This window comes from Corapipo altera, unplaced genomic scaffold (genome assembly GCF_003945725.1).
Source record: "Corapipo altera isolate COAL_440 unplaced genomic scaffold, ASM394572v1 22b, whole genome shotgun sequence".
NCBI lineage: Eukaryota > Metazoa > Chordata > Aves > Passeriformes > Pipridae > Corapipo > Corapipo altera.
Window position 1 is genome coordinate 18,748,175 of NW_020884876.1, and position 21,940 is coordinate 18,770,114.

The 21,940-nt window shown below is 38.5% G+C and overlaps 1 protein-coding gene across 1 annotated transcript in view; it reads left to right on the plus strand.

Annotated features, from left to right (window-relative positions):
• Positions 1–21,940, plus strand: part of DCHS2 (dachsous cadherin-related 2) — a 109,377-nt gene that overhangs the window by 59,089 nt on the left and 28,348 nt on the right. Inside the window, exons 4-10 of the mRNA XM_027635866.1 lie at positions 6,861–7,097; positions 8,423–9,442; positions 10,819–10,994; positions 11,424–11,523; positions 16,755–16,912; positions 17,871–18,711; positions 19,622–19,861. Of these exons, the coding sequence (XP_027491667.1) occupies positions 6,861–7,097; positions 8,423–9,442; positions 10,819–10,994; positions 11,424–11,523; positions 16,755–16,912; positions 17,871–18,711; positions 19,622–19,861 (2,772 nt within the window). The remainder of the gene's footprint in view (positions 1–6,860; positions 7,098–8,422; positions 9,443–10,818; positions 10,995–11,423; positions 11,524–16,754; positions 16,913–17,870; positions 18,712–19,621; positions 19,862–21,940) is intronic.

Sequence of the window (21,940 nt, forward strand, 5' to 3'; positions counted from 1 at the left end):
TTAAGTGCAGAGCTTGTGCAGAATAGTCCCTCCACTGGTATATGTTTCTTGTTTTGTGGGTATTTTAGTGCTGTACTACTTCCATTACTGTACTATGGCACCATATGTAAATGCAATTTAATGTCAGACTGACTTAAAATAAAACTTCGATTTGGTTCTGAATAGCTTCATTCCAGTTAAGTATGCTGACAAATTTTGTTTTATTGAAGAAAATGGAAATGCTTTCTAACAGTCACATATTAGGAGATTTTAATTGCATGAAAAAGTTTTGCTTTATTTTTATTGCAATACAGGTTGAAAAGTAATGTTGAAATACCAAAATCTCTTTTTTTTTTTTTTTTTTTTTGGTGTGGGGGGAAGGGGGAAATCCAAACTTTGCTTAACTGCATGTATTATACAATGTTTAATATATAGCAGATTGCAATAGGCATCAAAGTAAAATGGGGGTGCATCCTTTCTAAAGAAAACAAGGCCATTTTTATGATGATTAATGATGTTTTCATATGGTATTGAAGGAAAAAATAGTTTAAAAATAAACTACTTTTGGCATTTTCCTACAGCATGTAGTACATTTGCTAAACATATGAAGAGATTCACATAAATAACATTTAAAAATAGGAGTGTTTTATTTTGGAACAATTTGAGGCCACTTGTTTTTTTAAAGTGCAGTTTCTTCGATTAATGTTTTTCTCATCTTTCATATGATATGCTGCAAATCAGAGACATTGGTTTAATAAGTGTTCACTTTTGAAGAATTTTGTTTGAGTTAAGAAGGAAAAATTAGCAGTCTTAGCTGAGTAATTTGTGGACGTTTATCTTCACTGAGATCTCATCTAATGAGAAATCTAACATAAAGAATACAGGAAATGGTATATTGTCCTAGAAGCACAAAAAAATTGCTGTAGTAAGTGTGAGCATGCTGATTTTGGCCCTGAAAGAACGCTGTGTAGCAGAACAGCATGAAAAATGTCCATACTCTTAGTGTATGTGTCTCTCTTTTTCTATGAAAAAAATCCAATAGAATCGACCATCTTCAAAGACAAAAATTCCTACAAGCCATGTGCCAAAAACTTAACCATACAATGGTGGGGTGATGTGTGTACTTGAGATTCCTTGTGCATGACAGAATGCAAAGCATTAACAAAAATACTGTAGCCCACTCCCCCTTTCTTGCAGTTAAGTCAACGTTAACATCTCAAAAACAGAAGACCTCATCAGAAGAGTGAACTTCCATGATATTGCACGGGTGATGTGGGCTGATAACAAGAAAAATGAAGAAAAGGCAAAAATTATGCCCAAACCTCCCATTTTGGAGGAGAGGAATGTGTGATATTTGTACGGTAAAGTTCAGACAAGCAACACTTTTCTTTGCTAGAGACTGTATGGCTCTTTGAGTACAGGTGTATTTAATGTACATCATGTTCTTAGTTAACCTGGAGAAAAGAAGAAAGTGACAGGTCACACCAAGAGAGCAGACAGCCATGGCAAAATGCCCTTGCACTGTTGTTAGAATGAGCGTAGCAGGGGAGTGTGCATAGTAGAAAATCAGTTTATGAAGATTAAGATGAACATCAAGAATGTTTCGTAATACTCTTAATATAAGAAGAGCAAATATATTTTATTTGTCTTATATTAGACTTCATTCTGGTACAGTGCATATTTTGGTACAGTACCTTACCAGGTTGTGCACTGAGCTATTTTTGGATCTAGAGGCTCGCAGCTTGATTGAAAAGGTCCTTGATTAGAAAGCTGTTTCTGGAAAACTTCAATAAGCTAAGAAAGCAAAGGTGACCTGTTGGCATGGTGTGGCAGGGCTGAAGCTGTGCAGATTGTGTGGGGGAGCCTCTGCCTTTGTCCTTGAAAATACAGCAATTCACTGGGCCAGAGTCCTGCCGACTTAGTGGTGTATGCTTTGATTTCTGGTGTGGGGTTTTTAACTCATGTTTATGTAAGAGTGTTCACTTTTTATGTAATCAGACAGCAAACATGATCTGAGTTACTATTATGTCAGATTAACTGACCTACAGGGTATGGAACAGCAGGTTCAGTGGCCAGCTTTGAAGGTGAACTGGGGTGATGAACCATATGTACCTCTGCCATCTGCTTGTTGTCTGAGCTGTGTGTCAGATCATGCCAGCTGGCCCATCCTAGGATATATCCTGAAGAAATACTGCTAAAGAAATACTTGCTGAAGAACTACTTCTGGATTCTTGTCTCTGACCTTTAACTCTTTAGAAACAGCACTTAGCAGTTAACCTGCTTGTGGAATAGGGTGCACCTACACAGAAATAAGAACAAAAATGCCTTGAGAAATTTTGTCATTGCCAGAGGATGGCGGATGATGCCAAGTCCTGTCTTTCATTAATGCATTTGCACTTTCTGGGCCGATACTGGCTGCATTTACCTGTCATGGTTCATAGGCACAAAGTGGAGAGCAAGACTTCTTGAAAGTTCATGCCCTACAGTGAGTGAGGAAGTATGAAGCAGATGAAAGAGTTCATAGTCATGATTTTGCCCTTCGATAGTACTAGCTGTCACTGTACATCCAACCCTCCAAACCATTGTAACAATTTCTGCTAACCACTAAGCACATTGTTCTGCAGCAAAACATCTGTAAATTGCAGCATGGCTGTGCTGAGCAAACCTCCCTTGGAGCAGAGCTGTTCCCAAACTAGAAACCTGCAGTGGCAGTTGCTAACATGCAACCAGCATTGCAAATTTTGTCTAAAATGCGTATCCATATCATACCTGGGCAGTAGGCAATCTGTATGTCACACTTTTAACTTATAAAGGTTGGAATATGCAGTCAGTTACAGCCCTGCAGATCTAGTTAAGGAAATGAGATTGCCAAGGTGTCAGTGAGGCTGGATGTTAATGCATCATCTGGTGGGTAATTAGATGATTGTTCACCTCTGAAGCAGGATTGATTCCAGCTCTCTCTCTCTCGTGCAGAATGAGGAATTAAGCACAGGTAAAATCTTCAAGGCACTGCAGTAATATAAATAATAAATTTGAAAGATGGGAGTTAAATGCTTTTAAAGGCAGCAGATAAGGCTATTCTTTTATATGGGGAGCCAAGGTGTAAGAAAGAAGGTGGCATTTTTCACACAGTAACTTCTTAAAGTGGACCTGTGCTTGTGTCCATACAGTCTCCTGCTGGGAGCTTTTGCCTCGGTAAAACATTCCTTGCAGAGGAGCTGTCTCATTATTCCCTTTCCATTGTCAGTGTTTATAGAAATTGTTTTTCATAATGGAAGAATATATTCTGTACCACAGCAACCTAATTGTCTTTTAAGTTCTCTGAAGCATGAACTGCAGGATGCAAATGACTGTGGTGGTAATAATAATTAGCCACTGTCTTAATTATGGAACACGGAAGAAAGGAAAATCATGATTCATCTTTGGCCTGTTATTTAGTGAGACATACCTCTGTCGAGTATGTCACAAAGTCACACAAAGAATGTGTGACTTTGACAGTTCCTGCTCCTTGCAGTTAGGCCCTGCTTTCTGTCTTTGCAGTGTAGTGCTAGGGGATCTCCTGCACCATGCTTCAGCAGACAGGTACACCTGGCCAGCCTGCTCTGAGGTGTGCTGGCAACTGCTTTTGACCCAAGTGGTCTTGACTGTCCCTTTTAGTCACAGTCCCACGTTTTTCCTAACCATATAGAAAGTGGAATCCCAGATGCTGCTTACTTCTACAGCTTCTTTGCCATTATAGAACCTAATGAGGCATGTTCCCCACCATATGGTAGAGCTATCTCAAGTCTGTATAGATTATATATCACCAAATGCAAAGCTAATGCCCAGTCCTACTAATGCTGAAAGAAACAGAATGTATGTAATTAAAATTTAAAATGGGTTTTTAAATTTCTGCATACTGCAGTTTTTGAGGTTGGAAGGAACCATACGTAAAACATATACTTTTTGCTTGGAATCTGCCATTGTTCTTAGGGTGTCTCTGATCCTGCAAAAGAGAGCTGAATTGGTGAGATGTACTTGCCTATTCCCTCTTTTCCCCAATGGCACAGTGAAAAAATGAAGAAAGAAAGCAAAATCTTGTATTAATTTTCTTTTTTCTTTCTAACTGGCATGGAGTCTGCTGCAGTCTGTCTAGGTCAGCAGAGAAGGAGTTTTGGTTCTGAAATACTTCTGTTCAACCAGGTCTTCACAAGTCCTGGAGTGGAACACTGTTTGCTACATCCTTTGGTAAAGAATATTCTGAAGTCATTAGTTATTGCTCTGACAGTAAGATTTTAAATTTGATCCTTTTTTGTAGAAGTTTTTCAATTTTTCGCATACATCTTGAAGTATCCAAAATGAGAACAAGATATTTTTGTCCTTGTCAATAGAAAAATACTCAACTGGTCAAGTAACATACAGTCCACTTGATTGATTTAATTTCATTTGACAGCAGTGGTATCTAAAATCCATGTTTATATATTTAACCTCTGAGGAAAAAATTAAACACCTTTTTCCTTCAACCTACAGTTGCTCAGATTACCTCAGGTAATGCCAAAAGTTTATGTCCTTGAACTACTTCATTGAGCTGTTTAAATAATCATAAAACTCAATCATCAGAGACAAAAAAAAAGAAAAAAAAGGCCAAAATAAGGTTTATTCTTGGAATTGTATGAATTGTTGGCACAGGAGCTGGATCAGTAGTGAATTCTGAATTCATCTGCATCACTTGCACTTTTACTGTTGTTCATCACACTGGAATAAGTGTCCCTTTTTTCTTAGTGAAAAGCATTCTTCCTTGATCCTGAAGACCCTTTAAATGCAATTTAAGCATGTTAAGACACAGTTTGTTATTATAATGTCCTGGCAGTATATTTGGAAAGTGTAATGCATGCACATTTGAATATTTATGAGGATTCTGCTTAAAATGCACTGTAGCAAAATAGTAGTGTGACTTCACCCTAAATTTCGAGAAGTTATATTGTCATTGAATCATGCACTGATGCTCCTAAGACAGTTTAATTCTAGTTTTACCCTGTCTGACCACAAAATGTCCAACTTGGATGACAAATGTCATCCTTCCTAAACTTGTCTTGAGAGCCAGGAAATTACAAAGGTCCTTCAGAGTTTAAAGGTTTGGTTTTACTGAGCTGCTGGAGGTTTTGTGTCTTCACCAGCTTCTATAAAAATCATAGGTGATCTTTTAAAAATACCTTGTTGGTATGTAAAAGGCTGTCCCTATTAGTTGAATCACTTGAATTTGATGCAACCCTACTCCTTAGCGCACTGTGATTTTATCATTTAGTGTATATTTAGTTAAATTCGTTCATTGCTAAGAAAAAATTTCTTGCATTTGGTCATCTTTCATCTTCATTTTTATATTGAAGAACTTTCTTCACAAATAACTCTCTCAATGTTGCAAAATCTGTGACCACTTAAGGGTCTTAAAATACTAATGGATTTTTGTCACCTCAGAATAAGTGAAAGTGTTCTTCCTCCTGCTCGGTGATAGAGAAGATGTTGGGAAGGATAAGACAAACCAGTATTAATGCTCTCTAGGACATAATTACATTTCTGTATTCCATCTTTTGCCTGGCTGAAAGCACCTGATCTTCCACTATGTGCCTCAAATTATAATTTAGTTATAAAATTTATGAGTAACGAAGATACTGTGATTTGCTGTACTGCTTTGTGATCTAGTGTTTATCCCTAAGATTTTAAACATTTATGTTCACTTCATCTAAACCAGACATTTCAAAATGCTCTGAGAGCTAATTATTTATTTGTGGGTTTATATCCTCATTTATAAAACCTCAATTTGCTTGCAAAGGACAGTGTATGACTGTCTCTCATGGAACAATTAACAAGTATCAGTTTTGGATAATTGTGGTAGACCATTTTGAACAGCCCATAGAGAGCTACGGTTTGGATGTTGTTCTCATTGCTGAGACTGAACTGTTCATTCAAACAAAGCTTTTTTGAAGTTCATACAGGCTTTTACTGTAGAAGAAGATGGGACAGGATCCCTGACATGTTCATTCTTTCTGCCATCTTAGGTAGTAATAGTTAGATGTAGGTTTCTGTAGTTATAGAGAGAGTATTTGGAAGTCAGGCATAACTATTTGATAATACTAAAAACTTTTATTTTAGCAGTCAGAAGAGTGTGTATTTGGAGACAGCTTGTCTCATTCATCAGAGCCGAAGGATGAAAATGTATTTATCTTGAGGAAGGCACATCCAAAGTACTGTATTTTCTTTTCAAATAATTACTTCATAGAGTTTATATAAAATGTAATTGGTAGCAGCTTGCAAATTCAACAGAACTTAGAATTCACTATTAAAGGGTATTTTACCAGAAACGTGTGATCAGACAGCAAGTGATTGTTTCCCAGATACTTTCCATAGAGCACGCTGCTCCTAAGGTTTATATTTGGGGGCTTAAACCATTGTGTGGATGTTTTATTTCAGAAGTTACTTAAGCAGAATGTCTCCATTGCCTGTTTGAAATAAAGTTAACTTTACCATTTGCAAAGATAAATTAATCTTTTGTAACAATAAAGTACTTTTTTCCCCTCAATGCACTTCCAAATTCCTATAGACTAGTACTACTAAAATTGTGTTTTGCCTAATATTGTCAAAGATATAGCTGAATCTGTGTTTCTAAAATCAGAATTATGGACACTGTGTTTTGACACAGAACTTGCTGTGTCTCAGTGTCTTTGTGAATTGTAAAGACCATATCATTTGAAAAGAACTTGGCTCTTGAAAAACAAATTGGGAGTGCTGCTTTTTGTCCACATTATCATTTCTCTAAGAGAAGACTGGACACATGTTGAAACTATTTTGACAGCCTGCTGAATTTTATCTTACATCAGTGCTCTTTTATTTCTGTGTACTTTCAGGAACTATTTACCTTGTCTCAGTTCTTGGCCACCTGGCACATTCTGCACTCTTCCTAACTGTTTCTGCACGGGATGGGGGTGGCCTTCCCTCTGCCACCAATGCAGCTGTCACAGTAAACATCCTTCAGACTGTTTTGGCTCCTGCCATATTTGAGAGATCGCGGTATACCTTTTCTGTTCCAGAAAGTGCACCTGAAGACAGCCTGATTGGCACTGTAAAGGCCAGAGAGCCTCCAAGTAAGTTGCATGCTCAGTCAGAGATTACATTGCATTTTTGTTGTGACCATTAACTGCAAATATCTGTAGATTACTTTTTTTTCTAAACTTCCATGTTATTCATTCAGTCTGTCAAGCAATAAATAGAATTTATTGTTGGTATTTACAGCAACTAGTGTAATCACTGGTTTATCATGGTACTCTTTAGAACAGTTGGAGATTTTTGGTACTCTCCTTGGTGGTCTGTGGGGATTGGCAGTGGCCTCCATTTTCTTCAAAATGGGTTTCTATAAATGTAAATGGGTGGATGGGAAGCATGTTGTGAAAGTGTAAGGAAGGGTCTGTGTGATGGTCTGGATTGTGTTAAAGTATTGGCCATGCAAGACACATCTCAGAGTGATAGTCATAATCAGAGAGTATTCATAAGTTTCATAGGATCTGTATGAAGTGCTGCTGACCACCCCTCCAAAAACCAAAACAAAACCCAGCCAAGCAAACACAGCCCCACATTGTCTCAAATTAGGTGAAGTCCAGATGAATGTTTATGGGACCTTTTAAAAATTTATTTAATCCATCTGTTTTTTTAATCTTTTGTAAAGGGTTAAAGAGTTAGCTTCTGCCAGTCCATGGTCATAAAAGACCCTGTCCTAAAAACCATATGTATTTGGTTCCTATGCGGAGCAGTAGGAGCCAGGAGTTCACATAACAGGTTGATGATGGATCTGTAAATTTAAAGTGGTAGAGGTCGAGGTTTTATACAAGTTTTATACAAGTCAGGTCCTCCCATTTCCTTCTTTTGGGAAGGACTGTCCTCAGGGTGGAGGTAGCATCTGCAGGGCAACCTTGATAGTAAGCCTGAATCATTACACAGCTTTTGCTTTAGATAGCATTTGGTGTATGAATGGTCACCCATGAACAGTAAGTTGATTAAAATGCAGTTCTTTCAGAGAACTGCAATCTGTTTCATTCCTTGCTATAGTGAATGCCTGTGGGTAGCGAAATTGCTCCCATAAGACTAATTTGTAGGAGTGTTTTTTCTATATTTTAGTTCAGGGAAAAACAAAAGGCTATTATACCATTTTCTCTATAGAGTTTTATAATAGCTGTGTGATGAAAATCAAACAGTGCAGAAGTGGACAAACTGTATACATTCATATTTTACTGAAGGGCTCCAGGGAGAGGAATAAGGAAGCATAAAAAGCCCAAGAATGTCAAACATCTGTGTAGCCTACATTTATTCCATTGAATTTAACAGCATGCATTCTTCACAGATGTTCTTACCAACATTCATGTTATCACTTCCAGATTTTTTTTTTTATATTTTTTGTTGTTATTTCCATTTCTAGATTCTTTAGAAGTGGTTTCTTACCGAATTTCCTCTGGCGATCCACATGGAAAGTTCTCTATTGATCCCCAGTTTGGCATTATCCGCACCAAAAAACAGCTTGATCATGAAACTCAGTCTGCTGTGGTGCTCACCATTCAGTCCCAGCTGGGTAACTCCCCAGTCTACAGTAGCACTCAAGTCAACATATCTGTGATAGATATTAATGACAACCCTCCAGTATTTCTGACCAAATCTGATAAGGTGACTATTTCACATACCCAGCCTCCTGGCACTGCTGTCTATATTGCTCATGCAGAAGACAAAGACAGTGGCCTAAATGGGGCAATCAAATACAGCATTGCAAGCAAGCAGTCAAATGCATTTAGCATTGATCCAAGTCTTGGAGTGGTAAACCTTACTAGGACAGTGTTTGCAGATAAGCAGCAGGAATATACTCTCCACATAGCAGCTGAAGACTGTGGAAGTCCTCCTCTAACATCTTTGCTGATGCTGACGGTGGTTATTGAAGAGCAGAAGATGGGACCTACTTTGGTCTTTCAGAACTTGGTGTATCAAGTAGAAGTCAGTGAAGCTACCTCTCCAGGTGCCCGAATCCTTCAGGTTCAAGCCCACTTGCTTGATCCACACAGCATTACCTCCAATCTGACGTATTTCTTAGAGCCTAGCACTGATTCTGTTGCATTTGGAATCAGCTCTGATACTGGCTGGATTTATCTTCGGAAACGTTTGAACTATGAATGTGCACAGATACTAAGTTTTAGAGCCTTGGTCAGCATCTCTGAGGATGAAAACCTCAGGCAAAATGCAAGTACATCTGTAATAGTTAATGTCCTGGATGAAAATGATAATTCTCCCATGTTTATGCATGAGAGCTACTTCTTTGAAATTGAGGAAAATCCAATTCCCAGGGGTGTGGTTGGCACCATTACAGCTGTTGACAGAGACTCAGGAAGAAATGGACAGCTTTCCTATTTCCTCTTGTCCGATGGAAAGTATTTCAAGATGAATTCCAACACAGGTAGCATTTTATGATTTGTAATCTGCCTAATATTGCTTTTGGAAAGGAGCCCTCCCTAAGTGTATTGAAGTAAAGTATAAAGCTTTCAGGAACTGCTGTGAATCTTTTGGTTTGATATGTGAATATTCTAACTCAGAACTTCACAATTTGGGGAATGAAATAAATCCAATACATGTCCATGTGGAATGAACTAGCCTTTAGGATTTGATTTTTTTTTTTCATGACTTTGTTCAGGTCACTTGGTCATAAGTTTCAGTGTTTGACTGCAAGAAATTAAAAGAAGTTTTAAGTTATAGCTTCAGTAGTTCATATGGGGGATTTAATTGCCTGTGATCAAGTAGAGTTGAAAAGTACAGATAGCCATAAGTAGCTATAAAAGTACTTATGATGTCAGAGTGATTTAAAATATTTGTGAAAACTTCTGTCATTTACATCAAAACTGAGTTAATGTTGTACATGGCATCACAGAAGTCAAATTGACTGAGAGAAATTTTTCACAGCACAGGGTGTTCTCTGCAGTGAGTCTCAAATGCCTCGAGTAATAGATATTATGTCCACACAGTATAAACCACAGACCAGAGCATGGAGAGCCCAGATGAAGGGAATTCTCCAATGGACACAGGCATAGTAAATAATCCAGTTTAGCAAAATACGTAGTGAGCAAAGATCTGCTGTTTAAAATTCCTATTCCCAGACGTTCAGTCTTCATGGAGAGTGATTAGGCTTTTCCAGAATTTCTCTGGATGAATCTCAAAATAAAATCACCATTTCAAAGCAGGTTCCTTTGAGTCCGTTTATGGAAGTTTAAAGGCAGAGTACTAGGAGTTAACCAACAAGATGTAAAAAAACCCATGTAGTTGTCTGTGTGGAGGGCATTTGTCAACCAGAAATCTACAGCTATATTAAGCAGACGAAGAGAACATTGGTCAGATTTATTTACTGGGTTTACCAGAATGTATAGGAGACATAAGGGCTTCTGATTAATGTACTTAATTAATAAAGCGGTTAAAACCCTGTGTTCGTGTATTATCTGTCCTGAAGTGTGTTGAAGAACAGGCCAGATGGATTTCTTTGGAAGGTCAGTGGATTGGCTTGTTTTATACCTTTGCTCTGGGGCATCCACTGTACACTAAAGGATGTAATATGGTACTAAAGTACACGTGCAAACTGTGATTGACAGAATGTTTCTACACAATGCAGTTTGGAAAGCTGAAGCTTTAATATCAGTGGAAGGGTGTATCAGAGGGCACGTATGTTAAATTAAAACAAATTAACATTCCGTGTTAAAATAAATGTATAATTGCATGCAGCAAGACGAGTGCTAGCATACAGTAAATACCTAACTCCATTTCTCCTTCCTTTTCTTTGGCCGTCAGGTGAAATCATAAACTGGGTTGCGCTGGACCGCGAAAAGCAGGCTCACCACCAGCTGTCCGTGCTGGTGACCGACCAGGGGTCCCCTCGGCGGAGCGCCACGGCCGCCGTGTACATCGCGGTGCGGGACCGCAACGACCACGCGCCGCGCTTCCCGCGGCCGGCGCTGCGCCTCCAGGTGGGAATGTGCCGGGAAGCGCCGGGCTCACAGCGACACCCTGTGGCGCGGTGGCGGCGCGGGCGTAACGGGGAACCTCAGGTCTTGTCAAACCATGGCACTTCTTCGCCTTGCGCGCTGCCAGATGTAAAGGATACGCGCATACAGTTTTATTTATGTATGCAGTGGGTTTTAATCTCTTTTAATTTTCGAGCTCCTGTCTTTCTATACTGAAGATTGAATTAGCGATCTATGCAGACGGTAACAGAGCATTGCTTAAATAGCTGTTACTTTACCATCTCCTGAAATGCTCATTGCACTGACTGTAAATTATTACTGAAACTGAAAACAGAGCAACAGATAAACTCTTGTGTTATGGCAAGGAATTTATTCTAAGACTCATTTTATCCACGTGTACTTGCAAATTATTTATAAATTGCTTCGTGACAGGTTTTGGAAGGGCAACCATCAGGGACGCTTGTTACAACCATCTTTGCAAAAGACTTTGATTCTGGAAACAACGGTGTTGTATTATATTCAATAGAATCAGGTAAGAATTTAAAGTGTTATTAATAAGAAAAGATACATTAAGGTTACTGGAATTTTAGAGGTGCCATGTGTACATACATTTTTGTGTTTATTTTGTGTTTCTGGTAAAATAAAGGTGCCTGTGTAAATAAGAATCAGGACCATCGTGTGTCTTATGAAGTACCTAAGGAGGTGCAAGCAGCTACCTTTCCTCCCTTCCCCCTCTGTGCTATCTTTCCAGGGGTTTGGTTGCTTTTGTGGCTGACCAGAGTGTGTTCAAACAGCAGTCAGGAAAGATTAGGACCATGATTTTGTACTGTACAATTTAGTGTTTCAGTCAGTTGTTTAACATCTTAAAGGAAAAATGATCTCCCTTTTCCCACGACCAATTGAAAATTTTCTTACTAAAATAACAGTTTGCGACAGTCTGAGACAGGGATTGGAGGGATCAGCAGATAATCTGGGCAAACAAGAGGCTTGTGGTTTTTAGTTCACGTTTCACCCTTTGTTTACCACTGTGTTAACCTGACATAGCATGGCCCCTTAAAAACACTTCTCTTTAGTTTTCTTCATAATTCCTACATGTAGTAGTTCACTTTTGGGGTAAGCTGTAGGATCCAGTTTTGTTTACAGTGAAATTAATAACAGAGCAGTCCTAAATTAGAACATGAGTGGGACTGGGGTGTTAATACTGGTAAGAGACATAGATGTGATGTCTGTTTTTACTGCATGTTTTTACTTGCTGTACTTTCATAAAAGTGAGAACTCCATCTGTAACCAGGGAGGTCTGTTCCTCCTGCTTTGTTTCACTACTGGTTCAAAACAGTAAGAGCTACCAGGAACAGAACTATTTCTTTCCGTTTTATACCTGTTCCATTTTACCAGCTTAGTGTAACTAGTACCTTTTAAGTGTGATGTTTGTAGTCTGTGGAAATTTGCACATAGAGCATACTGTATGGCCGGAGCAAGAAAACATATTATTCCCTTAATTTGAATACAAATGACTGCCTCTTCCAGAGAGAATTAGAGAGAACCTTAAGACTTCTGCACTGTAAGAATATTTTGCACAAAATGATCCCCCTTGAGAAAAAGGGAATGAATAGTGTGCAACCCTTTGTTTGACGTGTGATAGCCAGGCAACACAGGAAGTGCTTTTCAGGGGTCTCTGCCAGTCTGTGTATCTAACTATATCCCCTTACTTCAAACAGCACATTGGATTTTCTTACTGATTTCACTGTAGAGCCCCAGAGAGGAGTAAGTTAAAGTTCAAATTATAAAAATTACTAGCAACACAAAATATGGCTGGTCTTGCAAAAGCTGTTTCTAGAAAGAACAAAAGGATAAAAACAGCAGCAAAAAACCCTCAAAACCCAACCAAACAAAAAAAATCCCAAACCACTAAAAAAGCCCTTCCAGCCTTGGAACTAGATATTTTCCTGATAAACAAATCCAGAAACAGCTGAGTTTCTCTGATACTAATTTTTGTTGTTGTTGTTCTTAGTTGGCTCACTGCCTTTAACATCTGGTCTTCTGTTTCATGGTGAAGTTCTTGCCTGGTTTATATTTAAAATAGTATTTTCTAGTTCTGGGACACTGTTCAATACTAAAATATGAAGAAGAAATATGATCTGATTTACAGCCATATTTGTTAAACACAAAGACAAGCAGGCTAATTGGGGCACTGCATGCAGACCAGTGCTCTTTTCTACAGTTGTGGAACTTCCACAAGATGAAGAGCTATGAGTGTCAGTGTCAGCTGTTAAGCTTGTAAATGTCACTGGGTAATTTTTAATGTTCTTGAGATCTTGAAGAAATGTCAAGATAGCAGCAATAGATTAAGCTATGCAGGAGGGTTAATGACAAATGCCAACAAATTGCATAAGGAAAAATCTATAAAAGAACTGAGGTTTACATGCCAGATGAATTTTGGGTTACAGGGAAGTGATTCCTCCAAAATTCCCCTCCCTCTTCCCAGAAAATCAAAGCAAATCATCCTTGAACATTTATGTGAATGGAAGTGGGTGGTCATATGACCCTACCTCCACTTCTGTGTTATCACTGAAAGAGTAACCTAATTCAGAGGGAGGTGAATCCCAGCTATGCGTGCTGTTCCTTAGTGATGCTGGCAAAGGCGAAGTATATTGTCTGGCCTCCTTTATGACTGCCAATAGGTTATAGTATAGCATTTACAAGAAAAATTAGTGTGTATTTATAGTGCATGTTAAAGTATTGTTTTGTGTGTTAAGACTAGCATTGGCAAAGCAGAGGCTTTTACAGTTATGTTTGGACCAGTTATGTGAAGACAACATTAGCGCTTGACCACACAAGTGCTAGGAGAAGGCTAGTTTACACTGCTAACACACACAAATTGGCAAGCGTTGTATGTATGTCTGTGAAATACTTTTTCTCCAGAATGAATTGCAAGCAGTGTGCAGGGAGCATTCCTAGACTTGCAGAGGGCTGCGTTTCTGCAGAAACCCCATCATGTTCAGGTTCTTGGGGAGCCATGGCGTTGCCTTCCTCTTTTCTGTTAAGAGAAACAACTTTTCCTTCATCTCAAAAGAGAATGAGATGGCCAAGGTACTAAGTATTTGCACACCTAGGGAAGGTACAATTCTTCAGGAATTAGGTTAAAATATACAGCTATCACTAAATTCTGAAATCTCTAGTGTTACTTTGTATCTGCTTTCTGGGCCATTTTGCTGAAGTGCCAGTCTATGGAAGGCCTGAATGTTTTGCCAAAGTTCACAGTAACACATTCTTGGAGGTTTCTCAGGCCATCTTTTTTTTTTTTTTTTTGTCCCAAATTGCAATTTCTCTGATCATGTTTGAGACCAGAGCTGAGAAAGTGCCTTGGCCTTGGAAAACCTCATGTAAATGAAAGCCTGGCCAACAGGTTGGACAAGGCAGAGGTGAAAAATTTAATTGTAAAAACATATCAGTTTATTGGCAGGTTACTTTTGCAAGCACAAGAAAAGGCTAATTACCAAGAGATTTACTTTTTTCTGTTTCATGCTTCATCTGCTCTCTCCAGTTTATTTCTTATTCATTTCTCCTATACTTTCTTCCTTTTCCCCTCATACACAAAAGGACGTATTTAGGGTGCATGATATAAGCAGCAGTTGCCTAATTCAAGCGACTTTTCGAGATGAAAGCTGAGCAAATGTTTCTGGAAATGCAGGGAGCATGAGCTTTTACAGCAATGACTGACATGCTCTATGAGTGTAAAACTTTTTTTCTGATCTACAATCAAATGGTTACACTTTTAAATTTTCCAAAAATAAATTAAAAAAAATAGACTGATAAAAATATCAGAAAAATAGAAATAAAATGTTTCAGTTTTGGCTGTCTTTATAGAGACAAACAAAATGACAAACACAAAATGAAAGTCCCAAGGGGTTCTAGTTCTATACAATATCTCTTTCCAATATTATCAGACTTTTTTGTTACCTTTATTGCCACCAAAATATGCACAAACCTGAATGTTTCATGCAATATTTGTATTTTAATGAAACTATAAATGTAAGTTTTAGCAAAATATTGAAAATATATGCATGAAATTCACATTATGTGTTCTGTTTTTCATATCTCCTCTGCCTTTTGCTTAACTGGGATTTTATGTCATGAAGCATTATATGGAACAAAATGGCATATCTGTGAATGTAGACATACTGTTGGGACAAGAATCAGGAAAGTAACTCAAAAGCTACTTATGAAAACAGTAATATAGAACCATTAATATTTTGAAACTATCATGAAAAATGCAAAATGCAGGACTGTCTCATTCAATATATTTGTCTCTACATATTGTTTTCTTTTGTTGGCTATTTCCTCATTATGTTCCAGATAGCAAGAGTCAACCCAGAAGGGACTCATGGAGAATTAGGAACCTATAATCAGACAAAAAGAGCAGAACCATACCAAAAAACCCTCCTATTTTTTGGTTGTGAAAACCCAGTTTTCTATCTAGTTTGCTCAGTGGTTTTTCAAATTTTACAGGTGCAAGTATTTTACAGGTGCAGATGAGGTGATTGGGTACAAAAATGAACATCTATATGTACAGCTAACTAATTTGCATGCGTAGATTTGGAGAACATAAACAGCTTCATGCTCACTTAGGTGCCTATGGAAATACAGTCCTTTATGGGTGTTTTGTGTACTACATCTGCAGTGAATTTATTTTCACCACAGATGCTTATTAGAATAGCAGCTGTTATGCTGGATGACTTTGTTTAACCCACTAGTACACCTTATTAAAAATTCATGTAACAAAAAGCTGTTTGCATAGTATTTTGAGAGAAGTAGTTATGACAATTGTGATTTTCTCTGTTTCTGGTAGGATATATTCCCATTTTACTAAAAATTCGAGAGTAATTTGATTCCATTTCTTGAAAATGGGGGAGGTGTGTGTCGGTCTCTTTTCCCAGGTACAGAGTGATAGGACAAGAGAAAATGGTCTCAAGTTGTGTCAGGGAAGGTTTAAATTGGATATTAGGAAAAATTTCTTCACTTAATGGGTTGTCAAGCATTGGAATTGACTGCCCAGGGAAGTGGTGGAGTCACCATCCATGGAGGTATTTAGAAGACATGTAGATGTGGTACTTAGGGACATGGTCAAGTCAACTTGGCAGTGTTAGGTTAAAGATTCCACTTGATGATCTTAAAGGTCTTTTCCAACTTAAATGCTTCTATAATTCTAAATCAGAAAGAGCTATTTACTCATCGGTGGTAGAATTATTCTTTGTAGCTCTAGAATAAATGTAATATGATATAGCTGCAAGTAGTAATTTTAATTAAAAGTTACTTGTTACTAGAATGCCACCAGTCCTCGATGAAGGTTATAAGCATAATTTCCAATATTCACATGTTTCTCTGAAACAGGTTACTGTAAGATTTTAGCTACCCTCAATTAGGTCCTGTTTCAGAGCACAGACAGGGCAGGCAGCATTGCTGCAGTTACAGTGTCTTAGGAGTCCATAGGGCTCTTTGCTGACCCCATGGTCTGGCAAGGCACAGGAACCAACTGTGTGGCATTTCTCTCTGTAGCTTTCTAAATCCAAATTAAGTGGTTTATAATAACTATGTACCTAATGAAGGAAGATGAGGTGAATGAAACAAACCAGAGATCCAAATGAGTGCAGCAAGTTCCTTTCCTCTGGGTCCCACTCTTTTTCAGTGTTTATCATAGTGTTCAGTATTATAGAGTCAAGCTGAATTGATTTACAATAACACATGTCCATTATTACCCCATAGAAGAGGATATAGGATACTTCCAGATTGATGCTGTCAGTGGAGAGTTAAGAACAACCCGGTCTCTATCACATGCTGAGAGATCAGACTATAGCATGATGATCACAGCCAGGGACCAGGGGATGCCTTCGCTTCAAGGACATGCTACTGTTTACATCCAGGTACTTATTTACACTGTACAGATAGAACAGTTATATTAGGTGATTAATTTCTTTGAAAAGAAGACATTTTGGAAGAAGGTAAGGAAATAAACTGAAGAAAGGAAGAAGTTCAAAATTGTGAGAACCTTGTCTCATGGTAATTTTCTTTAGCCAATTTTCTGTTGAGGGAGGAAATGAGAGGGCAGACTCCTTTTGATTTGTTAAGAATACACAACACCATTCTGGATTGTCTTGCAAATAGATGATGCTTGTGCTTTAGTAGGAGGAGATCATTGCAAAATCCACTGTGTGCTCATTCCACCTGCTGTTCATCCAGCCAGAGTAAGGCTGCTTTGTTTAGGCCACCTGTGCACTCCTGCATCAGAGGTTGAATGTCACTGAGGCTGCTGTGTTCAAGTCACCCAAAAGATGGTTAATTTTGGATAGCTTGTAAAAATATGCTTTGATCAAGACAAGTTAGAGATCCTTTCATTTTAAAGCATTAACTTGGAACACTGTAGCAAGCCATAATGAATGAAATCCTGTAATGACATAAACAATCCTCGAAAAACCCATCTGTTTGCACTTGGCAAACTGCGTAACGTACTGTGCATTCTTTGTCACATCTGTCCCTGTGGTGCTGTCCTATGAAGAAAGACAGTTGAAGTGCTTCAGAATAGAGGCAGAGATAGAAGTCTTCAAGTTGTCTGTCTTTGGACCCCTGTGATTCAGAGGATGAGAGATGGTTTTGTCCTTTTTTTTTTTTTTTTAAATGTGGCAATAAAGGATTATGGAATGGCTGACCAAGGGCTATTTGCTCTTACATAGCATGCTGAGTTTGTTTTCTGGCTTTGAAGCATACTAAGAGTAAACATAGTCACAAATAAGAAATTATTAAACTCTCAATCAAGGAAAATAATTTTCATGTCAATATTCATAATAATGGGAAAATACAACAGTCTTTGTGTTTTGGTTGCAGGTAATCCCACTGCCCAATGGGAGATCTGGCTTCTCGCAAGATTTCAAGCACTTTGTCATACCTGAAAATTTTAAACCTGCACAAGTGTTGGATTCTCTTAAGTGGCCTGATAATCATCTAGCAATTAACAGGAAACTGCATTTCAGTATTGCTGAAGATGATGATAGTGTTCATTTTGAAATAGACAGCTTGACAGGAGACCTTTTTCTTTCCAAGGAGCTTGACTATGAAACAGCTTCACACTTTCTTTTGCAAGTTATTGTAAAGGATTATAATAATAATCCCCCACAAAATAACACTGTCTTCATAAGTATTGACATAGAAGATAAGAATGATCATTCTCCATATTTTCAAGATGACTTTGTAGTGATTGGCATAGAGGAAAATGTACCTGTTGGCACTCTGGTTTACGCATTCAATGCAAAAGATGGAGATGGCAGTTTTCTGAACAGCAAAATACAGTATTCCCTAGAAATGAGTAACATGGGTGAAAATCCATTTCTTATTCACCCTTTATATGGCACTTTGACCACGGCTTCTCCACTAGACAGGGAGATTACTGATTCTGTGATTTTTACAGTGTCTGCGTCAGACCAGGCAATAAATCTGACTGATCGGAGACTGGATTCCTTGGCTGTGAAAATTATTATTTTAGATATCAATGACAACAGTCCCAATTTTACATCTTCGTCTCTTTCCTGTGTCATGGAGGATGTGGAGGTGGGCTTCCTTGTACACCACATAATTGCAAAAGATCCTGATGAGGGAAGAAATGGACAAGTTACATATCACATTCTTTCAGGCAATGAAAACAAAGCATTTGTATTGGATAAAATCACAGGTACTGTAACTTCTGTTCTCTGGAGTTGCTTGTGCTGTGCATCTCAGGACAATATTTGGGAATGAATACAGTGCAATACTGAAATACCCTGTTGGCATTCTACCCAGGTGCCTTACTGTCCTCAGGAGTGATTACCTTGAGCAGAGCACTGCACAAGCATGGCAGTACTGCATGCAGTGAGACTCAGCTCAAAAATTTTGGCATGACACTGTTACCATGTTGTTTAGGTGTACTGGAGCATCTTCCAATAGTGTATTAAGGAGGGTGGAAAGAAAGTGTGTGCGATGAAATACTTCATTCTGATTTTGGCATGATGCATACTTAAAGCATGTGCACACACGTGCTGTGATACGTACACACAAGGGAAGGCAAGTCAAGATCAAGGAGTGTGTCCACTGTGAGTGGAACATGTTAAGTGGAGGCTCAAAGTGCCAGTGCATTTTATTCTTCAGTCCTCTGAAATTCTCTGGTTCCTGACTACTAACCGTCTTAACCCAAATGCAAATATCACCCTAATAGTTGCAGTATGTTCTGGTTCTTATTCTGATTTTGAATCCATTAGTTGATGCAGCTGACACTAATCTGTAGAGCTCCTAAGAGCATAACTTATGTGCAAAAGAAGACATATATTTATGTTAAATAAAGTTAAAAAGTTAATCCCAAAGTCATATGAAAAGTAGTACCTGAACTTTAGGTGAATTTTCCGTGAATCCCAGTTCCCTTTAATGTCAAAAGGAATATTCTGGGCCAATTAGCACCCTAAAGGGAATCACAGGTAAAGAATGACTCTAAAGTCTGGAAACCTTGCAGCAGTGGCATAGTGATGCTACATTGAAACTGTGAGCGCTGTAACAACTAGGATCCTAACCTGGACCAGAATACTTTTTAATACCTTCTTTTTTTATGATAGGACTCTTAACTACAGCCCAGCTTCTAGACCGTGAGATTCAGGAGCGCTACAGTTTGACAGTCATGGCTCTTGATGATGGAAGCCCAGCTCTCTCGGCCACGCAGGTTCTGACCATCACTGTTCTTGATGTGAATGATGAGATCCCAATATTTACAAAGCAACTTTATGAGACTGCAGTTCATGAAAACCAAGATCCAGGAGAGTTTGTCATAAAAGTGGAAGCTGTGGACCGAGATGCAGGTAATTTGTGTCCTTTTGCTGTTGATTTAATTGTGGACCATAGTAGGCCAATCCAATCTTGCTGCCATGCACGTACAGCTGCTGTGCTTTTCCAAGGTAATGTATGAGTTTCAAAACATGGGTTTTGGTTCAGGCTCTCAACCTTTATTCAGGGCTTGGAGGTATTCTGACTTGCACTCTGGGGTAGCTTCAGCTCTGACTGCTATATTAAATGTAAAATGTGCACTTGCATGACACGGCCTACTTTAGCTTTCATATGAAGAAAACCAACGTACGCTGGTTAATAATTAGCAAACAATGTTCACCTTAGTTAAAGTTAGTATCTGAATGTTTTGTTGCTCTCGATCAGAGCGTTTTGAACAGTTTTAAAGCAATTTACTAGGCATGAGCCCTCGTTTTGTATCAGAACCGGCAAATATGCGCTCATCTTTTCTGACCAGAGAGGGGCACTGTAATCCAAGATTTTCCGGCTGCTTGAGCTGTGAACGGATCGTGGAAGCCGCTCTGGATTTTAAACAGGAATTTTCATGCAAAAGATGTTAATGCATTGCTTTTCAGCCACACACAGAAAGGATGAATAAGGCGGGTGGTGGGTGGTTCATCTGCTCTGTGAATCACAGGTGAGGACTAAACCTGAGAGAGTCTAAGCAACACAAAATTCCTTTTAGTTCTTCAACTACCTGCTCTTTTGAAATATCTAAAATGCACAGCATATGATGTTTACATCATATGTAACTGATGTAACTGCTGGAGCAGTTACACAGAGTTTTTGGTCTGCAGTAAAGATAAAAATCTGAAAAGAGAACTAAATATTACAATATTGCTGCATTTGCCCAAAAGATGGTCTCAACTCTGTGCATGACTTTCTTTTTACTGTGGATTCACTTTCTGTACATCTTTAGAATTGTGTAAGATTGTGCCATCCAAAAAGTAGATTATAGAACTTTTTAGCAAAATAATTTTCTGTATTCAGTAAGATTGGTCATTTTAATGTAGAGCACATATTGATTACGAAAGGCAGATGTGAGCTCAGCAGAGGAGTTATATGGAAAAAGACATTTCCCCACAAATCTATAAAGCATTTAGAAATTAGGAATGGGTAGGTATCCCTGTCTGTGCTGTTCTTCATGACAGCTGAGCAGTGCTGCAGTCTGCTTCTGTACTCTTCCAAGTATTTTCTTGCTTTTGTGGATCACACTGTATAAAAAAGGTGGTATTTGGAGAAAAATGTTTGCAAGATAATAGAGAAAAAGTGAGAATTTGCTTGAATTCCTCTCCCTCCTCCCTTCCAGGGGCAGTTAGGAGGAGGGAGCCGGGGTGGCTTGGCGGGGTGGAGAGGAAGGGCATTCCAAGTGTACTGGGTGGCACAGTGTGTGCCTGCCTGCACAGACACTTTGGGTTGGAGCACTGTTGTGGCTGATTGTTCCTTCCTGCTTTTTTTGTTTTGAAGTACATTTTCCAGTAACCACAGTCCTTCTGTTGGGTCTTTTTCTCACATTTGCCTTATTTGGCCCCATGTCATGCATATGTAATAGTGTTGTTTCGTACAAATACTGAAGTGATGTTCATAATGTAAGAAAACTTGATTTATATAGGAGTCATATAAATATAATGCTATGCACTTTTCTTGTGTTTTTGGAATACAGTTTTTTTGAATGATGCTATTCTCATGGTGTTCTTTTTTTGTTTTTTTACATCATACTTTTTACTTCATTTTTATAGGCTCTTTAAATTGCAGTTCACATCCCAGTAATATTTGCATAGTCTCAGTGGAGGACTTTCTTCCATCATATTTTTTTTGTTCCCTTCATACATTCTCTGACTGACCACTGGGAGGAATAATTTTTACTAACAATATCAGCCATTCTCAACTTTTTGTTTTATTTTTCTTTCTACTTCAGTCTCTGTGAAGGGAATAGGGTCTTCTTTGGGGGAAGTCATGACTAAAATTTTTGATTAGAGTGGTTTTCTTTCCCATGAATATCCATAAAACTTCTTGTTCAGCTAACTCCCTCATGCACATTACAAGACCTGCACTTACTGCATATCTGTGTTGCCTCACTTTGGGAGCCCTCCGTA